Raw genomic sequence first — 23,810 nt, 5'->3', positions numbered from 1 at the left:
CTCCAAGCAAAAGACACAGACTGGCTGAATGGATATGAAAACAAGACCCATTTATATTCTGTTTACAAGAGAGCCACTTCAGCCCTAAGGATAGATACAGACTAAAAGTGAGGGGGTGGAAGAAAATATTACATGCAAATGGCAGCAAACAAAATCGAGAGTAGCAATACTCATATCAGACAAAACAAGACTTTAAAATAAAGGAAGTCACCAGAGACAAAGAAGGACACTACATAATGATCAAAGGAGCTATCCAAGAAGATATAACAATGGTAAATATATACGCACCTAAAACAGAAGAACCTCAATATAGCAAGCAAGTGCTGACAGCCACAAAAGGAGAAATCGACAGCAACACAGTGATAGCAGGGAACTTTAACACCCCACTTACATCAGTGGACAGATCATCCAGTCAGAAAACAAACAAGGAAACACAGACCTTAAATGACACCACAGACCAGACAGAGTCAACTGGTATATACAGAATATTCCATCCCAAAGCAGCAGAATATACACTCTTCCCAAGTGCACACACAACATTCTCCAGGACAGATCACATCTCGGGCCACAGATCAAGCCTAGGTAAATTTTTTAAAAGCTGAAATTATTTCAAGCATATTCTCCAGCCACAATGCTATGAGAACAGAAATCAACTACAAGAAAAACAAACAAAAACAGCAAAAAGCACAAACTCCTGCATATGAAAGAACCAAACCAAAATCTAGAATTCCAAACCCAGCCCAACTATCAACCAGACAGAACCACACTTTCAGATGTGTGAGACCTCAAATATCCCTCCCCTGAACCCTTTCGCAGGAATTTTCTAGAAAATGGGCTCTACCAAGATGTGAGATTAAACTAAGAACAAAGAGAGAAAAAGGAAATGCAATGCGAGAGCAGTAAAGCAAGGAGCAACCCTCCTGGAACACACGCGCATCCCAGGCAACCCGCACAAACCAAGGCAGAGAAACGCAGGGGACAAAAGCGTTCAATGGAGGCTGTCACCCCTGTGTCCTCGGCCACAGGGCATCGTCATCGTCACCTGACAAGGCTTCCGGAAGGTGTGCTCCACCAAGACAAGGGAGTAAACCAAGAAAAAGCAAGACACAAGGTCCAGGAAACAAGAACCTGAATGAGGAGAAGGGCAAAGCAAATTCCAGACACGCCAGTGATGCCCCAGGCGAAGGAGCAGGCAGCAGGCCTGGAAAGAGTCAGCCAGACAGGAGAAGTCGGACTCTTGGCAGGGACACCTCCAAGGGACATACGGGAGCTGAGAAATCACCTGACTTTGTGGGCATGACACTGAGAGGCTGCCGAAAGCACAAGCAAAAGGTACACAGTAACCTGAGCCAACAAACCACCACAGAAAGCTATGATTAACTTTTGGGATATTGTTTGCCTTCGGCAGTCAGTAATTGGGTTTTCAAAGGGCTTCCCACTCTGCGAAAGCAAGGTGCACGGAGATGAGTGGGGGGAACTGAGGCTGGGGGCCGAGCCAGGCGCATCACGGTGCCTATGCCTGGACAGAAAGGCGGGTTCAGGGCTGAGGGAGGATATAATCAGGCATCAACATGCAGCTTCTTGGAAGATGCATTGAAAAGGAGGGGAACAGGAGGCCAAGAATCCAGTTAGAAGACTTTTCCAGGAGTTCCCCGTCGTGACTCAGTAATGAACAAATCCAACTAGTATCCATGAGGATGCTGGTTGGATCCCTGGCCTCACTCAGGGGGTTAAGGCTCTGGCGTTGCCGTGAGCTGTGGTGTAGGTCACAGATGTGGCTCGGACCTGGCGTTGCTGTGGCTGTGGCGTAGGCTGGCGGCTACAGCTCCGATTCGACCCCTAGCCTAGGAACCTCCATACGCCATGGGTGTAGCCCTAAAAAGACAAAAGAGGACAAAAAAAAAAAGAAGAAGAAGAAGAAGAAGAAGACTTTTCCAGTGAAGAAGTAAGATTTGAGAGCTAGGCGCCAATTTAACTCTGTACGAACAATGCACATAAAAAAGAAATCATGGAGGCTGAATGGAATCTGCTCATTGAATCAGTCAGAATTTGCTAGAGTCCGTTGATGTCCTGCTTAGAGTTTCTTTTTTAAATTATCAGTTTCTCTTATTCCACTAATCTGCATATACAGCTTTCTGTTACCAAGTTTACTAGCACCTAGGCTTTATGACATTTTAAGGCAAAGTACTCTACACAGAATGCACACTGTTTTTTTTTTTTTTAATTGTGTTAAAGTATAGCTGATTTACAATATTGTATTAATTTCTGCTGTATGGTCTGCTCAGAGTTTCAACAACCAAAAAATCAATTTTGTAAGAAGGATAATCAAGTTACTATACAGAGAGATGGGCCTTGGGGGGAAAGGGCAGCGACAGAAGTTTTTTGTTTGTTTTTTGTTTGTTTGTTTTACAAGTTGTTTTAATTTGTGAAGCACTTATAGGACATCAACTAATCCTCTATCGTGTGGGAGGCACAGTGGGGGATTCAGACTAAAACGCAAGGTCCCCATAATCACTATGGAAAGATTTATACACATGGAATGACCAGGAAGCAATACATGGCTGATCACAGCTAAGAGGCAAAAAAAGGACAATAAGTCAAACGTTCAATGACACTGGAAAAGGGGGTGATCTCAGTTAAAAGACTCAAGGAAAGCTCTGTGGGGGGTGGGACTTGAGAGGAGGAAACAACACCCTTTCTGCCTGAAGGAGGAACCCCAATCTTCAGTCAACCTACGATTCACGTGGGGAGTTCCTGGGCTCCAGGCAGGAATTCCATGTTTAACATCCCCAGGGGATTCCGTGACAGGTGTTTCTCTGCCTCATTTTGGGAAACGCTGATGACAACCTGAGGTTTCTTAACGACGAAACCAGTGCTTCTGTCTGTGCTGATGGACGGTGGGTTGCACAGAGAGGGAAAGGACGGGGATGAGGTCGAGGAGCACAGAGGGGTCTGATAAAGGCAAAAACGATGCCAGAGAAACCTCAGCAGAGAAGAAGCTGGGGCGGCGAGGAGCCCAGCCCGCAGAAGTGAGAAGTAAAGGCAGGCAAGAAGGGGTCAGCTGAAACAGGGCTTGGAAAACAGGATCCAAGGGTTAGGGTCTGTTTTCTGGACAAAACGATAATAGGAAACCAGTGATGATCTTTAAACAGGGAGGAAATGAGATGAAAACAGTCTTAAAAGAGGAAAACCAGACTGCTGACCTAGAAGTTTGCTGAAAAGATGTAAACTATGGCAAGTGGTGACTTATTTTCCTACTCTGAGTTTGAAATGGAAACCTGTTCTGGAAAGGACACAGTTGTGCCTGCAGTTAAGGGCAGGACAGAGGTGTGGGTCTCATGGTTCCCGGGGCCTCTCCAGCAAGATGGTCACTGCACAAACCTCCAGATGCCTTGCTGCGTTCAGCCACTAGATGGCAGTGTTTGCCCTTCTTTTAGTAGGATGACCACCAACTAGCAAGCAGGAGACTTTGGCTCTGTCCCCTAAAGGGACAGACCCTATAATTTGCACTGCAACTTCCTGTGGAGAGGAAGTAGAGGAAAGCCAACCACAGCCAGGGAGGAAAGCAAGGTGGCTGGCCTTTTCTTGCAGGAAGATTAGAGGGCAGTTATAGAGGTGACTTCTGAGTTCCCAGGGGTCTTCTTGCTCTGGAGGTGAGAAGCTTCCTGGCCCCAGAGCCAAGTCCCAGAGGGCAGAGCCCTGCCCCGGCCAGGCTGTACAGGCTCAGGGTGTAGCCTCAAGGGTCCTCTTCTGGTGCCCCTGGACAGGGTCAGCACTCACCAGGGGAGGGGCAGGCTTCCTCGTCTGAGCCGTCGGCACAGTCTCGGTACCCGTCGCACACCCAGCTGTCCATCACACAGGCCCCACTGCTGCAGCGGTAGTAATTGGGCAGACACGTGGAGGGCCCGGGAGTAGGCGAGGGAAGAATGTGTAAGTCTGAGGAAACACCAAGCAAGGAAACCCAATTACAAGAAGCTTGATCTCAGACTAAAACGTGTTGCAAACCTAGTATGATGTCCTGGGCTCAGGTGCAGCAGCCCAGGGAGGCCAGGGTCAGGCACAGCTCTGAACAGTGGCTCATCTAAAAGTCACTTATGGTGAGGCGTAAGAACAGACTACTCTCCCTTCTTTGGAGCAGATTCACTGCAACGATTACATCTGATTTAAGCAAATGTTCGGATGAGTCTGCAGGGGCTTGTGCCAACTTGGGTTGGGGGGGGGGACTCGGAGCGCAGAGGGCAGGTGGGAGAATTAATTCCTGCCGAGGCTAATCATTGCTTTAGTTCGTTCAGCCACACCAGCAAGCCCCTGGCATGTATCACATACACATAAATGTGTGCACCTAGAAAGCAGGTTAAAATGAAGCTGCTGACGAAGAAGGGAGCCCTCGGGTGGGGTCAGAGGCTGCTATTCTAAGGAGAAGCTGTGGCTCTGAAGCCCACACTCAGGGAGCCAGGCTCTAAGGTGCTCACCGTGCCCTGGAAAGGGTAACCCTGGAAATAGGAGAAACGAACCACACCAATTTCACAATGGGAGGGAGAGAGAAAAGAACTTAGAGGGTTCCCCCCATCCGCCCCCACTCCCCCAAAGGTCACTGCTACGCCAGGCACCACAGAGACACAGGTGAGCTGTGTGTGGACAGGCGGGAGGATGCTGGCGTGTGCTGACCCAGGACCCTCACCTCCACAGTCCTTCTCATCAGACCAGTCCCCGCAGTCATTCTCCCTGTCGCATTTCCACCTGTTGGGGATGCAGTGTCCGTTCTCACACTGAAACTGGAAGTAGCGGGAGCAGTTGGGGGCCTCCGTGGGGTTTTCTGGGGGATGAACCATACGGTCAGTTGGTTGTCTGCCCTGCAAGGGGGTAAACACAGAGCTCCAGGGACACACAGGCTCCACGCCCAAGCCCCAGGGTAGCAGGCACAACCCTCCCAGAGAAAGTTAGGGCAGCTTCCTGGGCCCTTTGGAAGCACATCCACAAACTCGGCAAAAGCCCACCTTCCTGGGTCCCAGCTTGCAGCTCTCTGACCCAGGCTCTGACATCTCGCAAATGATACTCGAGTTTCAATACTGACACTTTACCAAGGAATGACCTAATGACTAATGATAACCTGACTGTGACAACGTCTCTATTATACTGTGACATCTTTAACCTTTGGGGGGAGGAGGAAGCACATTCCAAAATATTTACCACAATTCTGCTACCGTATTCCTTGTATATCATGTGCACTTCCCGAAAAGGGAGAGAAACGGAAATGGAATAAACACCCTCAACACCTGCTAGGGGGCAGGTTCCACTTCTACACTCAGTTCCTTACACAGAGATTCAAGAACTGGCAGGAACTCCAGCTGAGGAGGGAGAAGGCTAAGCTGGCGTGGGGGTGGGCCAGTGTCCCTTCTTCACTGCAGGTGCCGGGCACCCCAAAGGTCAGGGACGAGCGGAGGCAGATCCGAGGTCTCCTTACCACAGTTCGCTTCGTCAGAGTCATCCCCGCAGTCATCCATCCCGTCGCATTTCCAGATCAAACTGATGCACACGCCGTTCTGACACTGGAAACTCAACTCATCGCACACCTTGTGGAACTCGGGGTCGTGGGCTAGAGAGGGAGCAAACATCCATAAAATGCAAATTACATCCAGGAAGAGCTCCACACAGTACTGGTGTTTGAAAACAAGAGGAAACAGCAAAGGTCCTCCACTGAGACTGTCCAGCTGAAGAATTCCTCGAGAGCAGGAAGACAGGCCTGGCCCCAGCAATTCAGAATGCAACTGCGTTTGGAGATAAGGTCTTTAAAAGGGTAATTAAGTTAAAATGAAGTCATTAGGGTGAAGCCCTAACTTAACAGGACTGGTGTCCTTATAAGAAGAGTAAAGGAAGGAGTTCCTATCGTGGCTCAGCGGTTAGCGAACCTGACTGGCATCCGTGAGGAAGTGGGTTTGATCCTTGGCCTTGCTCAGGGGGTTAAGGATCCGGCGTGGCCATGAGCTGTTGCGTAGGTCACAGATGCAGCTCGGAACCAGCATTGCTGTGGCGGTGGTGCAGGCTGGCAGCTACACCTCCGACTGGACCCCTAGCCTGTGAACCTCCATATGCCGTGGATGCGGCCCTAAAAAGACAAAAAAAAAAAAAAAAAAGAAGAGTAAATGAGGACAGACAGGTACAGCAGGAAGGCCATGTAAAGACACAGGAAGAGAAGAGCCGTCTACAAGCCAAGGACCGAAGCCTCAGAGCAGACCAGCCCTGCCGAAAACTTGACCCCCGTTCACAGCCTCTGTTGTCTGGGGTCCTCTGTCACAGCAGCCTTAACTGACTAACACAAGTCCCCCCATGCACAGCGCAGTTTGCGGGGGTGGAGAGCCCCAGCACTGAATGAGACACAGGCCTATCTTGTGGACACACATACAGCAGGGACAGGTGGTGGGGCAGCAAAATGAGGGCACAGGTGCAAAATGGAGATGAGTGCCATGGAGACACCGTGGCAAGGAAAGGGGGACACTCGGGGGAGGGTGGGGAGCAGGAAAGGCCTCTTGGCGAAGGTGACACCCGAGCCAAGATCTTGGCCATCCTCTGAACTCCCTTTTATACATACAACCTACAAGCAGGCTTCCAAGGCAAAGGCGAGTCTTAATAAAGGCAAGGCTGGACACCCCATGGAGACCTGGAGCCTAGATGGAGGCTCATCCCCAGGGCAGCCCACTCCCCCAGTCTCTTCAGGGCCCACAAGTGACCCCCTCCACCCGCTGGCCCCACTCACAGCATCCTGCGAATGCCGCATCCTCATCTGAGCCGTCGCGGCACTGGACGATGCCATCACACACCATGGACTGGAACAGGCACTGCTGGCGGTTCTTACACACGAAGTCCATGAAGCGAGTACAGAGGGGCTCTGAAAGGGTCCGGTGAGGGGAAGAGGCCATGAGCACCTGGGGCTGGGGGCCCGCGAGCCCCAGATGGATGCACCCTAGCCAGACACACGTTCTAGAGACGGTGTGGGGGAGGGGAGGGCACAGGCACCAACCCCGAGAGCTTGCTTTGTGCCCAACCCTGAAGAGCTGAAGTGCTGGACACGGAAGCACATGGTTAAACTCTCAGGATGATATTATGAGAAGTTTTACTGTCCTGTTTTCCAAATGAAGCACAAGTGGTGGCATCATTAAGTGTTTGCTGAGAGCACACGGCTGATGAGGGTGGAGCCAAAACTGAAACCTGGAGCTGCCAGACATCAGAGCCCACGATCTTCACCACTATCCATGTAAGACTGACTTTCTAATGGAGGCAAACGTCTTCTATGAAGGACCAGTGTTCTGGACTGAATTGCACCTGCCCCCAGTTTAGATGTGGACGCCCTAACCCCCTCCCCCGCCCCGGTGTGACCGTACGTGGAGGTAGGGGTCTATGGACATAACCCAGGTTAAGGAAGATGAAGAGGATGGAAGGTCAAGAGGCCTGGCGTTCGTGTCAGAGGCAGCACCAGAGACACTGGCACAGAGAAGACCGGGTGACGACACGGCAAGAAGACGGCCTTCGGACCCAAACGACAGCACCAGCACCTCCCTGGGTCTCTAGCTTGCTGTATCTGCAAAGATGGGCACCACTGACCCTGGACAACCCTTCCAGTCCAAAGAAAACTGGGGATAAAAAGGGTCCATGGGCCTAAAAATGTTACCCCACTGATAATCGGCAACGAATAAAGCAGAAGTAAGTGTCCAGTTTAAAACCATCAGTTGGTTCACAGGACCTACAGCAGTTGAACAATGACAGTCACCAACCGTGACCGGATCCCACAGTCATCTGCCGCAGCGCCCTCCCTGCCACCAGCAGCCTCAGAGCCCGGTCAAGCCTCAGGGGCGCCACAGCTACCACCTAAGCATAAGCGGAGACTGAAGCACCTCAGGGACTCAGTGCCACATATGCTCCTGACTCAAGACCGCCAGGCACTGCCTGAGCCTGGCCGGGACTCACCGCAGTGCTGCTCGTCCGAGCCGTCCCCGCAGTCGTGCAGACCATCGCAGTGCTTGCTGGATGGGATGCAGGTGCCATTGGGGCAGCGGAATCCATTGCACTTCTTCTCTGAAATGTAATCCGAAAAGAAGGATGAGGAAAGAGAGGGGCATGCACATCCATGCGGCAGGGGTATAAACTGTACCATCCCTATAGGGGGCTAGCACAGTTAAAAACGTACACGCTAGGACCCAGCAACGGAGCTCTAGGAAGGGGACGTAACTACACAAGTGAAAAACAATGCAGGTCAAGGTTATTCATCGCCACACTATTTGGAATAGATTGAAAACCACCTGCGTATCCATCAGGAGGGGACCGTATATAAATTACCACAGACAGGAACCCTAGACTGTTACAAAGAGGCTCAGGAAGTACTCTGCAAAAACACGCCCTCAGTACACAGTTCTATGAAACACCAAGGTTCCAAACGACCTGCATAGCACACTACTTGTGTAAAACAGGACCAGAATACACGGTATATTTAAATGTGTACACATGCAGAGAAATACTCTGAAAGGATATACGACAAAGGGCCGATGGGGAAAAAAACATTTACTGTTTGCCTTTAGTACTTTGCCCATTTTGAAGCAGAAGAATGTGCTACCTACTCAAAAAATTATTTTCTTAATAAAAGTAAAAGCCAAGCTTCAAGTGGATGGGAAAAAAGAGGATATGAATCCTGAATATAAACTTTGAGGGGTTTTTTTGTTGTTGTTTTAGCTCCCTGAAATCACTCAATTAACCATCTTAATTCTTAGGAATTCTAAACACAAGCCCTTTTGAAAAAAATCTGTCCCAGGAATGTTAAGAATCTTAGGTTTTGCATGAAGCTTAGACTTCTTAGCACTAGGGCACCCTTTCCTCTGAACAGAGAGCTACTGGACGATATTAGGCTTAAAAAATCATTTCTAGGAGTTCCCGTCGTGGCGCAGTGGTTAACGAATCCGACTAGGAACCATGAGGTTTCGGGTTCAGTCCCTGCCCTTGCTCAGTGGGTTAACGATCCGGCGTTGCCGTGAGCTGTGGTGTAGGTTGCAGACGCGGCTCGGATCCCGAGTTGCTGTGGCTCTGGCGTAGGCGGGTGGCTGCAGCTCCGATTCAACCCCTAGCCTGGGAACCTCCATATGCCGAGGGAGCGGCCCAAGAAATAGCAACAACAACAACAAAAGACAAAAAGACAAAAAAGAAAAAAAAAATCATTTCTAGCAGGTTCAGTTGCAAACCCACACTTGGCAGAATAGGACCAGGAGGATCCGGGAAAAGCCAAGAAAGTGTGTTTTAATCCTGTAAAACACCACCATTCCTAGGAGAGTGTTCAAAGGACATCAAACAGAAACCGAAAATGAGTGCCATGAGTTGGGGAAATAGTTGGTGTCACTCGGCATGAAAAGGTTTTCTAAGATATAAAGTTTAAATTGCAGGAGACAAATTCCCACTCACTAAAATTAGGGAAGACAACTAAAAAGACAGAATGAAGGGAGGCTTGGGGAAGCAGACACGATGTTACCGATGGAAATCCTTTTGCTATCATCACTTGGAAACGAAATCTGGAAACGAGTCATGGGAAACAATCAGAACCTTTGACCCAGCACTTCTGCATTGAGGACCATGTCCCGGGATGGATCCTGAAGGAAAGCTAAGCCTTCATTTCCAAGGACATGCATCGTAAAACTCAAACTACCCAAATGCCCAACCGGGGCGTGGCTAAGTAAGTTACGTTATAACAGCACCAAGAGAACAGGCATCCACCGTGAGCATGCTAATTAACTGCAGAAAAATATATATGGATACATCTTCGTTTAACATGGTGCCACGAAAGGAGTGGATCAAATGATGACATGCAGACAGTGATGACAAGCCCATGACAACTGGGGATGTGGGGTAGGAAATAATGGAATATAAGTACATTGACCTCTGCCCTTGGTTACCGGCACAAAACTCCTAAAACCTTTACCCTTTCCTGAGTGCCGGGAATGCCTTCTGTTCTCATGAAGGAGCTCCTGGACAGTGTGAGGATGGAGGCTGGGCACCAGAAAAGCCGGGCCATGATTAGAGGCTTGAGGCTTTCCACCCCTGCCCCCACTCCAGAAAGAAGAGACAGCTGGAAACTGAGCTCGTGATGGATCTTGCCTATGGGATGAAGCCCCCGAAAATCCCCGAAGTGTGTAGCTCAGACGGCTTCCAGGTCGCAGAACACATGGAGGTGCTGCAGGGCCGGGGGAGGGCATGGAAGCACCAGGCCTCTCCCCCATACATGTCCTGGGCATCTCTTCCATCTGGCTGCTCACCTCTGTCCTTTACCAGCCCTTTCCTTCGATAATAAACTGAGAACTGTCAAGCGTGTCCCTGAGTTCCAGGCGCTATTCTAGCACACCATCAAACCCAAGGACGAGGATGCAGGAACCCAGATTTCGAGCTGGTCCATGAAAACATGTGACCACTCAGGACCTGTGACTGGCATCTGAAGTGGGGGACGTCTTATGGGGCTAGGCCTTTCTCTGGGGCATCTGACCCTACCTTGAGGAAGAGACAGCGTCGGGACTGAGTTAAACTGTAGGTCAGGCTATGTCGGGGGACTGCTTGGTGTGGAAAACACATGTTGGGTGGCCAAGAAGTGTCAGAATATCGTGTGAATATTGAGGCCACAGGAGGGCACAGAGAGTCTTTCCTACAGACATAGGGCAAAAGGGTAAGGATAGAGAACTTTAAATATAGTTGGTGCGAAAGAGCATTTTTTATATCGTGTTTGTGTGGCAGCTGTTTTATGGTTCATTTCTCTAGGAAGGTGACTGACTATCTCAGAATCCTTTTTCAAATCAACTATACTGAAAAAGTTCTACCTTATGAAGGGTAAGCCATTTTCCCAAGGGACCACAACAGAGACCTCTTGGCCATAACGTACGCCATCGATGCAGGAACCAATGGCCAATTGAACGGAGGTTATACAAGCCCACTGAGCAAATCAGTGTGGTGCTTAGGACACAGTAAATGCCCTTAATAAGTGTAGTTATCACTGGATCACTAATGTGACTGCAGTGAGCACTGAGAGGGCGGTCAGCAGGCTTCTATTTCTTTTCTTCAAAGTTGTTACAGACAAGCAGTGAGGCGACCTGCTAGCTCAAGAATTAAGATCACATAACACAGACCCCAACATCACACGGTGAAGCCACACGCAAAGTGTGGGCTCGCTAGTGCTCAGAGGGGGGACTGGGCATAGCAGGATGTGATTCCATCTCCTGGCCCATCTGCTGCCTCTTCTCCTGAACAGCAGACACGGTTGACGCTCCGGGTGGGATCCAAAGTATTTGCATTTACCGCAGGTGACTGGATCCTCATCCGAACCGTCCTGGCAATCCATGTCACCATCACACGCCCACCGCTGGGGGATGCAGTGCCCGTTGTGACACTGGAAGTTGGAGGCCTCACAGGTGTGATAGATGGCTGTCAGAGAAAAAGAAGAGAGAAACTGTCACTCACCTCTGCCCCCCACCATCAGCTGTCGGGGGCCAACTGGAGAGAAGGCTTACACTGAGTCAAACGTGGGAGCTGGAGTGTCCCTTTCTCCTTGGCCAGCAGGCAGCCACCTGGGACTGCCCTTAAGGTGGAGTGTGGCCCCCTGAATGGGCAGTGGCTTGAGTTCTTGAGTTTATAAATGTTACACAAGCACAGATGTACATGATAAAAAAAAAAAAAAAAATCAGTCGCTTTCACAACCTAAGAGGTAAGGACTATTCCTCTCTGACAGAAAACAGGCTTAGGACCAAGACCAATGGCCAGGTTCACAAAGATAATTAGGTAACAGCACCAGGACTGTCTAGTCCAAAGCCTGTGCTGTCTCCACTCGACCTGGCTACTCTACCTTCTCAGTGATCTCGATTCTGCAGGATAAGGACTCAGGGTACTGGGTTCTAGACCCAGTCCAGACACTGAGGGGCCTCACCCCAATTTCATCATCTATACTGATAGCTAAGGACCCTTGTAAGTTCTGAAAGGCCATGGCTTTATACCTCTAAATAAACTACCCAATCTCAAATGTGGAAAACCTCAGATCCAAAGAGCATCAAAGATGGATCCAAAAATCACAACGAAAGCAGGCCCCCCGAACCTAGAATTGTCTAACTCTTAGCTATTGAGAGCAGTGTTCATCAGCCTATTGTATGTGGCATCCACTACAATCACTAAAGAAGAAAAAAAAAAAAAAAAGGCAAGTGAAACAGTCACCGTTATAAATGAACAGGCTCATTTGTATCTGTGGGCTGAGGACACCTGGAAGTCATTTAGAGAACACCTCAAAACCTTGGGCACACAACACTGTAAATCATAAAACTTCAAAAAAAATTAAAAAATAAATTAAAAAAACAACCCAAAAACCAAAACCAAACAAAACCTCGGTCAAAGACTAGTTCAAACATATAGTATCTGCCTCAAACCCAACCAACCCACCCTACAATCTGCCTTCCCCATCAGAGTTCACTTTCCTCCTCTGACTCAGAAAGTCCTTTGTGTCTGTTCATTGCTGAATGAAAGCCAAGACTGACCTTGTTTATAACTGGCATAAAATAATATAACCAAGATGGACAGGCTCTCTATTGGTTTAACTGTGTGGACAGGACGTCCTTGCAATAGGAGGCAAAACAAACAAAAGTGGGTTATTGAATGCAAACCATAGTTATTGATTCAATCGAGATGGCTGGTAACCAGTGACTCAAGTGCTGGGAAAATGGGCTTTCAATGCCCTCTAGAATTTCTACTGCATTGGGGGCTTTTTTTTTTTTTTTTTTTTTTTTTCCGGAAGTCTGAAATACAAAGCACTTGATTCTTCAAACCACTTTGAAACAAACGGTGGTCCATTATCTATTGTCTTAACTCCTCAAAGACCAAGACTACATCTGGTAACATGCAAATAAACCTACAGGAAGTTTCAATATTTTACAGCCTTTGGCACTCAGAATCCATTAAGTGTCTTTTTAACATATACTTATCTCCGATAAAGAGGAATAAGTGTATCATGCATGTTACATGAGCTTTGCCCCAGCAACAGTCATTGCCTGGAATACTTCTGATTTACTGCTTTTACAAATCTGACGGCCCTTTAAAAAATTCCTCACCAAAGCCTTGCCCACAAAAGATACTGTCGCCTAAACTCACTGCCCTACTAATGTGCTTGTTATTAGATGGCCTATGCATCTCATTTTCAATTGGAAACAATTTCAGAGTGCTAATGCAGTTTCCAAAAGACAGTTCTGGAAGGTATATCTGAGAGCTCCAGATTCTACCAGAGAGGCTGAGCTGAGAGACACTACTTAATTTGCACAGTTTCATTCAAACGGCCAGGTAGGACTGGAATGTTTAACATACTCTCTTTTTCTAAACTTTTCTATCTTCTGAGTCACTTACTAGCTCTCTCACATTGAGTATCTGATGAATGATACATGCTTAATCAATCATACTTTTTAAATTACAAGGATAGAAGAGATGGACTTTAATATAAACTAAGGAATTTAGGGAAGAAAAAGAAGAATCCTTTGCATAGCAAGATTCAATCTGACTATAAGAACAGAAGGGCAAAGGGGCAAATGATCATAAAATTAGAATATCAAGGTTTCTAATAGAGGCCAGTATCCTAAAGCTTACTTTCTGACTTGGCTAGATCTCTCCTGACTTAGCAAGACCCTCAATAACACTTGATCAAAAGCATTAGCCAAATAAAAGTGGTGTAGAAGAGATGAATTAATTACTGTGACAAGAAAAGCACTGCCTTATTACAAGGCACTGGGCTACTAAGAAAAGAACGAAGAAAAAGAAATGCTCATATGAACACAACTTGAATGATAAATAATACAAAAAATAACATAAAGCATGAAGAAAAGGGCACTAAAAAAAAAAAAGGCACAATTTGAAAAAGAACCAAATAGAAATTATAGATATAAAACATAGTAATGGAAATAAAAATAGCTCAGCAGTTGTGTGAAATAGCAGATTAGATTTAGCTGAGGAGAGAATTATGGAGCTGGAAGAGAAATCTGAGGAAGTAACTTGGATTCTAGCCCAGATTCAAAAAGAAACAACGAATATAAAACCAGAGGCATGAACACCAGAATACAACGGTCTGGCAAATGACTGATGATTGCCACTGAATATAAGACCAAAGAAAGTATCCAAGAGATGTAGCTGAAAAGATAATGGTTGTTACTTCCCGGAATTGATGAAAAACACAAATCCTCAGCTTTTGGAAGGAAAATAAATAGGATAAATACAATACAATACAATGAGGTAGGTGAAACTGCATAACAAACAAAATGCAAAAACCTAAAGACAGCTAGAGGAAAAAGAATAGCAGATTGTTGTCTGAAGAGACAAAGGAAATGTAAATCAATGCAAAAGAGGCCAGAAGGAAATGGAATAATAAATATCAAAATACTTAAGGAAAATTGCTACAAATCTGGAAACCTAGATCCACCTGAATTCAATTTTGAGATCAAAATAAAGACCTGTTTATACAAATAAAACCTTGAAGGAGTTTACTACTCACAGACCCCTGCTAGAAACCCTGAAGGATATACATGGAAAGGAAGCATTAGATATAAGAAGCAGAGGTTAAGGAGTAGATAGGTAGGCAGCTATAAATAAGTTTGGTTACTAAAACATAATACTGGGAGTTCCCATCTTGGCACAGTGGAAACAAATCTGACCAGGAACCATGAGATGACAAGTTCGGTCTCTGGCCTTGCTCAATGGGTTAAGGATCCAGTGTTGCCATGAGTTGAGATGTAGGTTGGAGATGCAGCTCGGATCCAGCATGGCTGTGGTTGTGGCTGTGGCTGCGTCGTAGGCCAGCAGCTACAGCTCCAATTTGACCCCTAACGTGGAAACCTCCATATGCCACAGGTGCAGCCCTAAAAAGCAAAGATAATAATAATAATAATTTTAGGATTTTTTAAATGTGAAACTATAATACAAATTATTTTGTGTTTTTAAATATCAAAATAGGAGTCCTGTGATGGCCTAGCAGGCTGAAGATCTGGCATTGTCACTGCTGTGGCTTGGGTCACTGCTGTGGCACAGGTTCCATCCCTGGACTGGGAAATTCAGCATGCTGTGGGCGCAGCCAGAAAAAGAAAATACTAGACATATACTAAGTATGTCAGTATTGAAACTGTGTGCAGACTGGAATCAAAGCATCCTGAAATCCCTGGAGATCTAGGGGCAGGGAGGAAAGATACTGAGAAGGAGATATTAGGGCAACAGCTAAAAGAACAGAAATGAATGTTTAAGTTCAAAATCAATGCAGGAGGGAATAAAAGGAAACACAGTCCTATGGAACGCAAAACTGTGGGGAGGGGGAGAACTAAGAAATGCCCAGCACAGACCATGGGTGAGAGCCCAGGCCAAGAGGAAGTCAGCTGTTTTTCTTTGGCTCTGCGTGTGACTTAATTTACTGGGCCCAGAAATGAAGTGACCTGCCATGCATCTTAAAGAGCTCGCATCTGACCTGTGACTATTCTGAAAGAAGAATCGTCTTTTAAAAGTTTCGAAGCACAGCCATTGGAACAAGCCTGCAGCTATGGTCCAAGCATTCTACATTTTCCCCCCAGGTACCCTGAGAAAAAACCAGGGATAAAAACAGGGGTCTGTGACAAGCCCACTCACAGAACTGTGACAAGCCCACTCACAGAAATGAAGCTGTTAATTCATTCTGCAGGACCAGTGCATGTGGCTGCAACACAAGTTGGACTAATATGATTGGGCTAACAAGAGGTTCAATCATCCTGCAGTTTACAAACTGAAATGCCCTGGTGTATCCCCTATGTTATTAACCAATTTTCCACCCAAACCCAAAGCTTCCAAACAGCACTCATGCTCCCTGGGCTGAGGGCAGTTCCTGTGTGAACTTTGGTTATTCTTCCTTCTGTGGTCACACTGCTGCAGAGAGAAGCAATCACATGGAGCCCTTCCAGCAACAGAGATGCAGACACCGAGCCTGCGCCAGCAAGGATATGGGGGACGTTTACAAGGGGATGGAGTCTGGTAACATCACAGGTCACCCTGTGTGATATATCTGGCATTTGAGGAGCTCCTTTTTCTCTTTAAAGCCACGTAAAATCATCTCTAAACTAAAATGAATGGAGGAGTTCCTGTCGTGGCGCAGTGGTTAATGAATCCGACTAGGAACCATGAGATTTCGGGTTCGATCCCTGGCCTTGCTCAGTAGGCCGATGATCCGGCGTTGCTGTGAGCTGTGGTGTGGGTCACAGATGCGGCTCGGATCCCGCGTTGCTGTGGCTGTGGTGTAGGCCGGCGGCTACAGCTCCAATTAGACCCCTAGCCTGGGAACCTCCATATGCCATGGGAGTGGCCCTAGAAAAAACAAAAATAAAAAATAAAAAATAAAATAAAATAAAATGGAGAGTTGTGTAAAATTACCCAATCAACAAAGGTTCTCTGAACCAGGTGCCAGGCCCTGGGAGCATATAACGGAGTGAAAGACAGGTCATTTATGCCCTTTACAAAGCAAATCTAAACCAAAGCAGAACACATTGCTATTTATGTGTGGGACAGGATAAACAGATCTTCCTTCTTTTTTATTTGCTTTTACAAATTAGTAGGCAGGCTTTAAGCTCCCAGATGCTGGGCGGTATGGGAACTGCTGGGGTAACGTGGAGGCAAGGGAGATTAACACGTGGGGTTTAAAAGTCATCTAACTACAAGAGTGAAGATCTATAAATGGTGGATGGCAAAATGAAGCCTACATCACCAGATCTGCCTCGCCATAAAAGGGTTAATTAGGACACATCTTTCCTCTCCATCACTGGAGAGATTTAAGGAAGAAATGGATGACAATTTTGAGAGAAGGTTACAGAGGAAATTTAGGAGTTCCTGTCCTGGCGCAGTGGTTAACGAATCCGACTAGGAACCATGAGGTTGCTGGTTCAATCCCTGGCCTCGCTCAGTGGGTTAAGGATCCGGCACGGCCTGAGCTGTGGTGTAGGTCACAGACTCGGCTTGGATCTGGCGTTGCTGTCGCTCTGGCATAAGACGGCAGCAACAGCTCTGATTAGACCCCTAGCCTGGGAACGAACCTCCATATGCTACAAGTGCGGCCCTATGAAGATAAAAAAGATCCAGAGAAAATTTACTTGTCAGGTAGTGGAATTTATTTTCCTGCTTCCACAATTTCCCCAACTCCCTGCTCTTCCTGAATCCATAATAATGCAGACAGCCCTCGTTCACGCATTCATTCACTCATTCCTTCATTCATTTAAAAGAAGTGGGATGGAGTTCCTGTCATGGCTCAGTGGAAACGAATCTGACTAGCATCCATGAGGTCGCAGGTTGGATCCCTGGCTTTGCTCAGTGGGTTAAGGATCCCGTGTTGCCGTGAGCTGTGGCGGAGCTCGCAGGCGCAGCTTGGATGTGGCGTGGCTGTGGCGTAGGCCAGCAGCTACACCTCTGATTCAGCGCCTACCCTGGGAACCTCCATATGCCACAGGTGTGGCCCTAAAAAAAAATAAAACAACACAGTGAGATGAACATGAGTGAACCTACCACCCAACAGAAGAATATTACCTCCACCTTACACCACCTAGCCTTCCTCTCATTTTCTCATCTTATCCCAACTTTATTTTCAATGAAATTTAACCCAAAATAGGTGCAAACACAATCTAAATTTTCACTGTTTGGGGAACCCTCTGATGCTCCGTTCTGAAACATAAGCTAGTTCACTGCTACTCAGTGCATGGTCCCCAGACCAGAAGCCAGTCTGTAAACTGTTTGTTACCAGTCCTAAGGAAATAAGAAGCCTGAGCCAAAATGAAAATTAATGATATCACTCAGGAAACTGCTTGGTTAACATTTGTTCACAGCAAGATTTTCTCCATGAAGAAAGGCAGGGAGTGGGTTAACATTTTAACACAAGCTTATCACTGACCAGCTCTTTGAGAAGAACAGGTCTCACAGGTTTCTAAGATCCATTTCTCGGAATCTAGATTCTGCAATCGCTTAAGAGTTACAATGCTACCAAGCATGCGAATGGGTAAGCGTTGCTCAGGGAGTCCAGGAAATACTGACCAGTACAGTTGGCTTCATCAGACCAGTCCCTGCAGTCGTTGTCCCCGTCACACACCCAGGAGGAGCGGATGCACATGCCAGAGCTGCAGCTGTATTCATTGCTCCTGCACTGGTGCAGTTCTGCAGAGGAGACCACACGTAAGGATTTAAGGATCAAAGCCTGCTCAGATTTCTGCCTCTGAGGTCAAAGCTCCTAAGGGTTAGAGAGGCACCCAGTATTCTCATCATGGCTGGTTATCCAGAATGCATGTGGGCAGGGACTTCAATCAGAAAGGTATTGAGGATGCTGCCCAATGACAGTCGGCCTTCTGTATCTCTGGGTTGCCCACCCACGGATATGGAGGGCCGAATGTGAGACTTGGGTATCTGTGGACTTTGGAATTCAGGATGGGTCCTAGAACGATCCCCTCTAGACACCAAGGGACGACTGCGGTGCACTGCAAATGGGGTACAGGTGTGCCAAAATACTGACACCCGCCCCCCTGCCCCCCTCCCCGCTTTGGCCACTGGTTGACTTTAGGCAATAGCATCCTCATCCATTTATCTTGGTTGCACTTTACAAATATCATTTTCTATGCTTCCTACATTGGGAAGAATGTTGGGAAGTGATGTTCTAGTTGCCCAGAGAGTCAAATTTTCAAGGAACAGAAGACCTCTAGAGAAAGAGCCTGTGGTTTCAGAAAAGGAGTGGTGAGAACTGTCTGAGAACAGCCGACTGTGCTGATCAATATGGGATGCTCAGCTCTGGGAAAGCAAGATCCGTGCTGAGGTTCTGAAACGGGGAAGCTGGGGATGTTGTGTGGGCAGAGCTCCCGGGATGCTGGTTGGTGGGGACACCTCCTCTGGAAGGGTGGGGGCGAGGGAGGGCAAATGAGCGCGGGCAGCCTGACCAAGACGTGAAAGGCACCTACAAACGGCAACATCTTGTGCAGGCCCTGGGGACATCAACAAAACACAACCTTCCTATGGATTGTAAAGATTCCAGGAAAACAGGAGCAGCCAAGCCTGGGGGCTGGGGTAGCTGCCTCCGTGAAAGAGGGTGACGGTGAACTGGGGAACATTCACGAGGAAGCGGTCTGGAGATGTGCGAAGAGGACCTCGATCTGAGGGGCCACCTGAGCCCTTGAGATGGACTCGGGACACACCAGCGTGGACGGGCCACGAGCAGAGACTCTGAGGGACGGACACTAACGGTCAATCATGTGCCCGGTGAGGAGTGAGGGACAGGACACCTTAGAAATTGTCACCTCGTGGCATTTCCTTCTTACGAGAGCAAAACTGATGACAGACGTTAACCCTCTAAAGTGCGGAGGGGGAGTGGAGGGAAGAAGGGAAAACAGCATGAACCCCAAGGACTGTTTGTTAGAACTTCAAATTTTTACACACACAAAGAAAAATTACATAACAACCCCCTCTACAAAAAAAAAAAATGCTCTGAGAGCCAGGCTGGGAGCATTTCCCCTGCACCCCTTATTCCAATGCCCCTGAGTTAAACCACCTGCTCAGAGTAACACAGGCGCCATCCAGAAGCACAGGCACAGCAGGACCGGGCCTGCCTCATGGATGGGCAGAGAGTACACGGGGCCTCAGCCACGCTCACGGCATCTGTCCCCCATGCTTCCCTCCAGTCTGGGGCCCTCCCATGATGGTCAGCAGTTATGGGTTGGGTACCAGAGCCCAGCATCTGAGGCAGACCTCATCTCAGGCCTCGGGCGAGAGGAAGGGCGTGAGAAACATGGTTCCAGGTTCCTATTCTGACACAAACTAATTGTGTCACCTTGAATAAGCCCACTGACTTCCAGGGATCTTGGTCATTTCATCTGGAAACCAAAAGGACTGAACTAGAGAATTTCCACCAGTCCTTCAATTCCAGCATACTATTTTTCAAAACAAAAATTTCCTTCAGGGAGTTCCCTGGTGGCTCAGCAGGTTAAAGACCCAGCACTGCCACTGCAGAGGCTTGGGTCGCTGCTGTGGTGCAGGTTTAGTCCCCTGGCCTGAGAACTTTCACATGCCATGGGCACAGCAAAAACAAACAAACAAAAACCAAAAAAAAAACTCCATTCCAAAAACTGATGCTCAAACATTGTACCCTCTGCTGACTTGTAACAGAGTTTACTCAATTAGATTGTTTAAAAAAACAAAAAACAACTCGCCAAAGTATAGCTGTGTCTTCAGGAGGCTAACCTCACAGCTGAGCAGAGGTGCAGGCCAAGGCTGTACAGCTGTTAAAACCACCTGATTTCATTTAGAAAGCGTCCTTCCCTCCTCACTACCGCACTCGCAGGTACAGCATCTCTGCGAGGCGAAGCAGGGTCCACCACTTTATGGATCCGTCCCACCACGCGGATGGAGGGAGCCAGGCTGCTGGTATCAGAAATCCTCCATTTCCCACCCGCCCCATGAGCAAGGGCTGACCCCTCTGGAAGGGGAGTCCTGGCCATCATGTCCCCTTACCACAGTGACTCTCATCGCTATTGTCACCACAGTCATCCTCAAGGTCACACTTGTAGGACAGCGGGATACAGGTCCCAGACTCCTGGCAACGGAACTGGGTGTCCAGGTCACAGACGGTAGTAGCTACAATGGGAAAAAGAGAGAACGCACTCAGTAGGTCCACTGACTCCTCCCAGTACACACCTCCCACTGGTGAGCCAATTTAAAACAAGAAGAAAGCAGCTTTTAATTGTCTTTTGAATTCCCACAACAGAACTGAAACCCAGACTTGCAGAAAAAACACAAGCTGCATCAGAGCCTGAAATTTACAACCAAGGGAGATAAGGACCTCTCTGTCCATGGACAGCTTCCAGATCGGAGCAGGGCTGGAAAAGTGAGAAACTATCGTCTAGCTGGGAGACAGCATGATGGGTTTGATAACCTCCTAAGAGCCCCGCAGACGTCACAGTGTCTTCCTCAATAAGTGGCAGAAATACCTCTCTCTGGGAAACCATTATTAGGAAGCCCAATGACACACATAAAGCTGGCCCCTTGCCCTGCAGATGACGGGGCGTGTGTGGAGGTAACATTCTGCAGCAGGACCAGGGGCCGTGCAACCAGTCAAGACAGGCTTTCCAATTCTGGCTCTGCCTCTTCTTCAAGCAAGTCATTTTCACCTCCCTGAGCCTCCAGTGCCTTCCCAGAGAGAGGTACTGTGAGCAAGCACTGGTGATGCTGGTTAGAATTCTACCATCCACACGTACTGCACCCGCCCCTCCGTGTCCGCTACTGTGACACGGAGAGAACACTACCCTCCTGGAATTACTACAAAGGGAAATAAGGAAACAGGTTTGGGACCAGAGCTTGTCATTAGGATGTAAATATAAGGGGCTCCAACGAGGCTTCTCTTCTCGTTCCCTCCTCACGCTCTTCTGCATCAGAATACGGACAGAATTACATCTTTCACCCTCTATCGGGGTTCACGCATAAGCCCCAGAACCCTCTGGGAAAGGCTCTGGGAAGGATCCACAAGGAACAACACGACAGAACCAAAGCGGGGATGAGGATGGGGGGTGCCGGGGAGTGAGAAGCCGGTGGCAACCCTGTGTCAGACGTCCCAGCAGCTCTTATTTGAGGCTCCCTTTCTCCTCTGTCATTGAGCTGGTGGGGGGAAGCAGGGCTTGAATGTAAAAGTGATAAGACTTCAGGAGATTCCTGTCAAACCCCCCAGCACCTGACAACCACCCACCGCAGGAGTCTGTTTAAGAGGAAGGGATCTGCTGACAGCATCCCTCCCACACCTGCCTTTGCCGACACACCCTTCCGGTCCCCTGGTGGCCGACACGGTGCCGTGTTTAACGTCCCAGACGGCGGTGCCCGGTCATGGCCTGGCCTCTCTTGCAGCCCTGCCTGCACTGACGTACACACTGCCCCCTCCCCCTTGATAAACAAGGAAGACCCTCAGGAAGGCTCAGATAAGCACCCCCATCTTCTCCCCCACATCCCTCACCACCTCACCCCTGTCACAGCTGACTAGTCGTGACCTGAACCACGTGGAGTCATGAGAGAGCAGAGCAGGAAACAGGTCTCAAGGTCTCGGGAAGGTCAATCCTGGCTGACATTTGCACCAAACCAGGAGGCGGTCAGAGCCAGCTTGCGTGCTTCACCGCAAGAGAAGCTTCACCTCTGGCGGAAACCTACAAGGCCGCAGCAGAGCTGGGGCTGGGGCGGGGGACACACTCCCTGGAGATGGAGGGAGGCCTTCCTCGCAGAACACTGAACCAACACGGGGCCCCAGCGTGTCCGCCTAGTAGAAAGCAAAGCCCAGGTCCCCAAGGAGGAAGCCCTAGCAATCAGACACAAGGTCATGGAGTTCACGCCTCTCTGCTCTCACTACACCTCATCACATCTGGGCAGCATGTTAGTTATCCTGTCATGTACCAAACTCCTTTCCAGAATCTGCTCCGATGATGTTAACATTTCTTAATGTTTCTAAGGAGCTTTGGCTGTTCCCTCACAACTATCACGCCTTCCTGAGACCCTGGCAGGTAGAGGAGATGTGATCCGTTTCTCTTTTTTTTTTTCTTTTTTGCAGAAAAGGAACACACAGAGCCAGGGCTCTCTGAAACCTGCCGTTGCCTAAGCTCTTCTCCCTAGGAGTCAAAGGCAGCCACCAGAGTCAAGGAAAAATGACTCAGAAAAGGTGAGGTAATAACCTCCTACAAGCCAGAAAAGACAGTCCTTAGGACGGCAGGGCCCAGATGAGCTGAACAAGTGGATTGCTCCCTGGGTGCAGAGGCATGGGGGGAGCCTGGCACAGGCTCTACAGACGGCTGGCGAGATTCTTCCACCGGGGCAAGATGAGTCCACAGAGCCAGGAAACCTCCCTCCCCCCTGAATCTGCCCTCACAGCACAGGGCGATAAGTGAGCTTCTGGATTTCCAAAGGCAAAATATCTCAAAGAGAAGCCTGCAGACCAAGCTCTGGCTTCCCTACTCTGGCCTTTCGCCCATCTCTGTCATTCGGCCCACAGCTTCCCTTTCCAAAGGAAAAATCTTACTGTGTCATGTCAGTGTGGTTCCAAACGGTTCTCCTGATAACGTCTAAAGGTCCTTGCGGCTCTGGGCCCCGCACCCCACTGCTCCCACTCAAGTTCTCAATAACCCATCCCCTGTCCTGCCCGTGCCACACACACAGACCTCTGGGCTCCCATACGTGCTGCTCCCTTGCTTTGAACTCACCTCCCTTCACCTCTGCTCGATTCACCTCTACGCACCCTTCCTAAGTACGTCCCCCCGTCTGGTGGGGCTGCCTCCCTGTAAGCTCGCGGTGCTTGCCCGTCACAGCACCATCCTGTAATGGGCTCTTTACTTTCCCGACTCCACCTTCAGACTGTGAACTCTGTCCATCCACGCTGATCAGCAGTCCATCCCCAGACCCAGCACAGAGCCTGGAACGCAGGGTCCTCAGTGAACACTTGTTGAGTATCCATGTGTTACTGACCAACAAAAGGCAGAGCACCTCCTTGGAGATGAAGTGGAGCTACCAAAAATTAATTGAAGAATGATGGCCACAAATGTGGCCAACAGATTATCCCTTATAAGGAGTGATTCGTCTGTCTCTAAACCCTGCTAGGCACACACTTTAGCCGTCAGATGTGAGGAATCACACAGTCCAAAGATGACACCTATATGCCCACTTGCCCACGTGCTCATGTTCAGGCCAAACCAGCACCACCAGTGGATTAGAACATTCTCTCCTGAGCCTGGCTGGCAGCTGGCATCAACTGATTGGAGGCAACAAGG

General features: G+C 48.5%; 1 protein-coding gene across 23 annotated transcripts in view; it reads right to left on the bottom strand.

Annotated features, from left to right (window-relative positions):
• Positions 1 to 23,810, bottom strand: part of SORL1 (sortilin related receptor 1) — a 218,259-nt gene that overhangs the window by 39,522 nt on the left and 154,927 nt on the right. For all 23 annotated transcript variants that reach the window (XM_084978368.1, XM_084978363.1, XM_084978367.1 and 20 more), the window contains 8 exons: positions 20,527 to 20,649; positions 18,070 to 18,189; positions 11,317 to 11,442; positions 7,963 to 8,070; positions 6,755 to 6,886; positions 5,465 to 5,596; positions 4,682 to 4,816; positions 3,781 to 3,936 (listed from right to left, as the gene is read on the bottom strand). In XM_084978368.1, coding sequence (XP_084834494.1) covers positions 3,781 to 3,936; positions 4,682 to 4,816; positions 5,465 to 5,596; positions 6,755 to 6,886; positions 7,963 to 8,070; positions 11,317 to 11,442; positions 18,070 to 18,189; positions 20,527 to 20,649 — 1,032 coding nt within the window. The remainder of the gene's footprint in view (positions 1 to 3,780; positions 3,937 to 4,681; positions 4,817 to 5,464; positions 5,597 to 6,754; positions 6,887 to 7,962; positions 8,071 to 11,316; positions 11,443 to 18,069; positions 18,190 to 20,526; positions 20,650 to 23,810) is intronic.

This window comes from Sus scrofa, chromosome 9, assembly GCF_054392235.1.
Source record: "Sus scrofa isolate SSC_HxYL_T2T_F1_AM1 chromosome 9, Sscrofa_HxYL_maternal_Yorkshire_Landrace_v2.0, whole genome shotgun sequence".
NCBI lineage: Eukaryota > Metazoa > Chordata > Mammalia > Artiodactyla > Suidae > Sus > Sus scrofa.
This window is presented reverse-complemented; position numbering and strand designations above follow the sequence as displayed.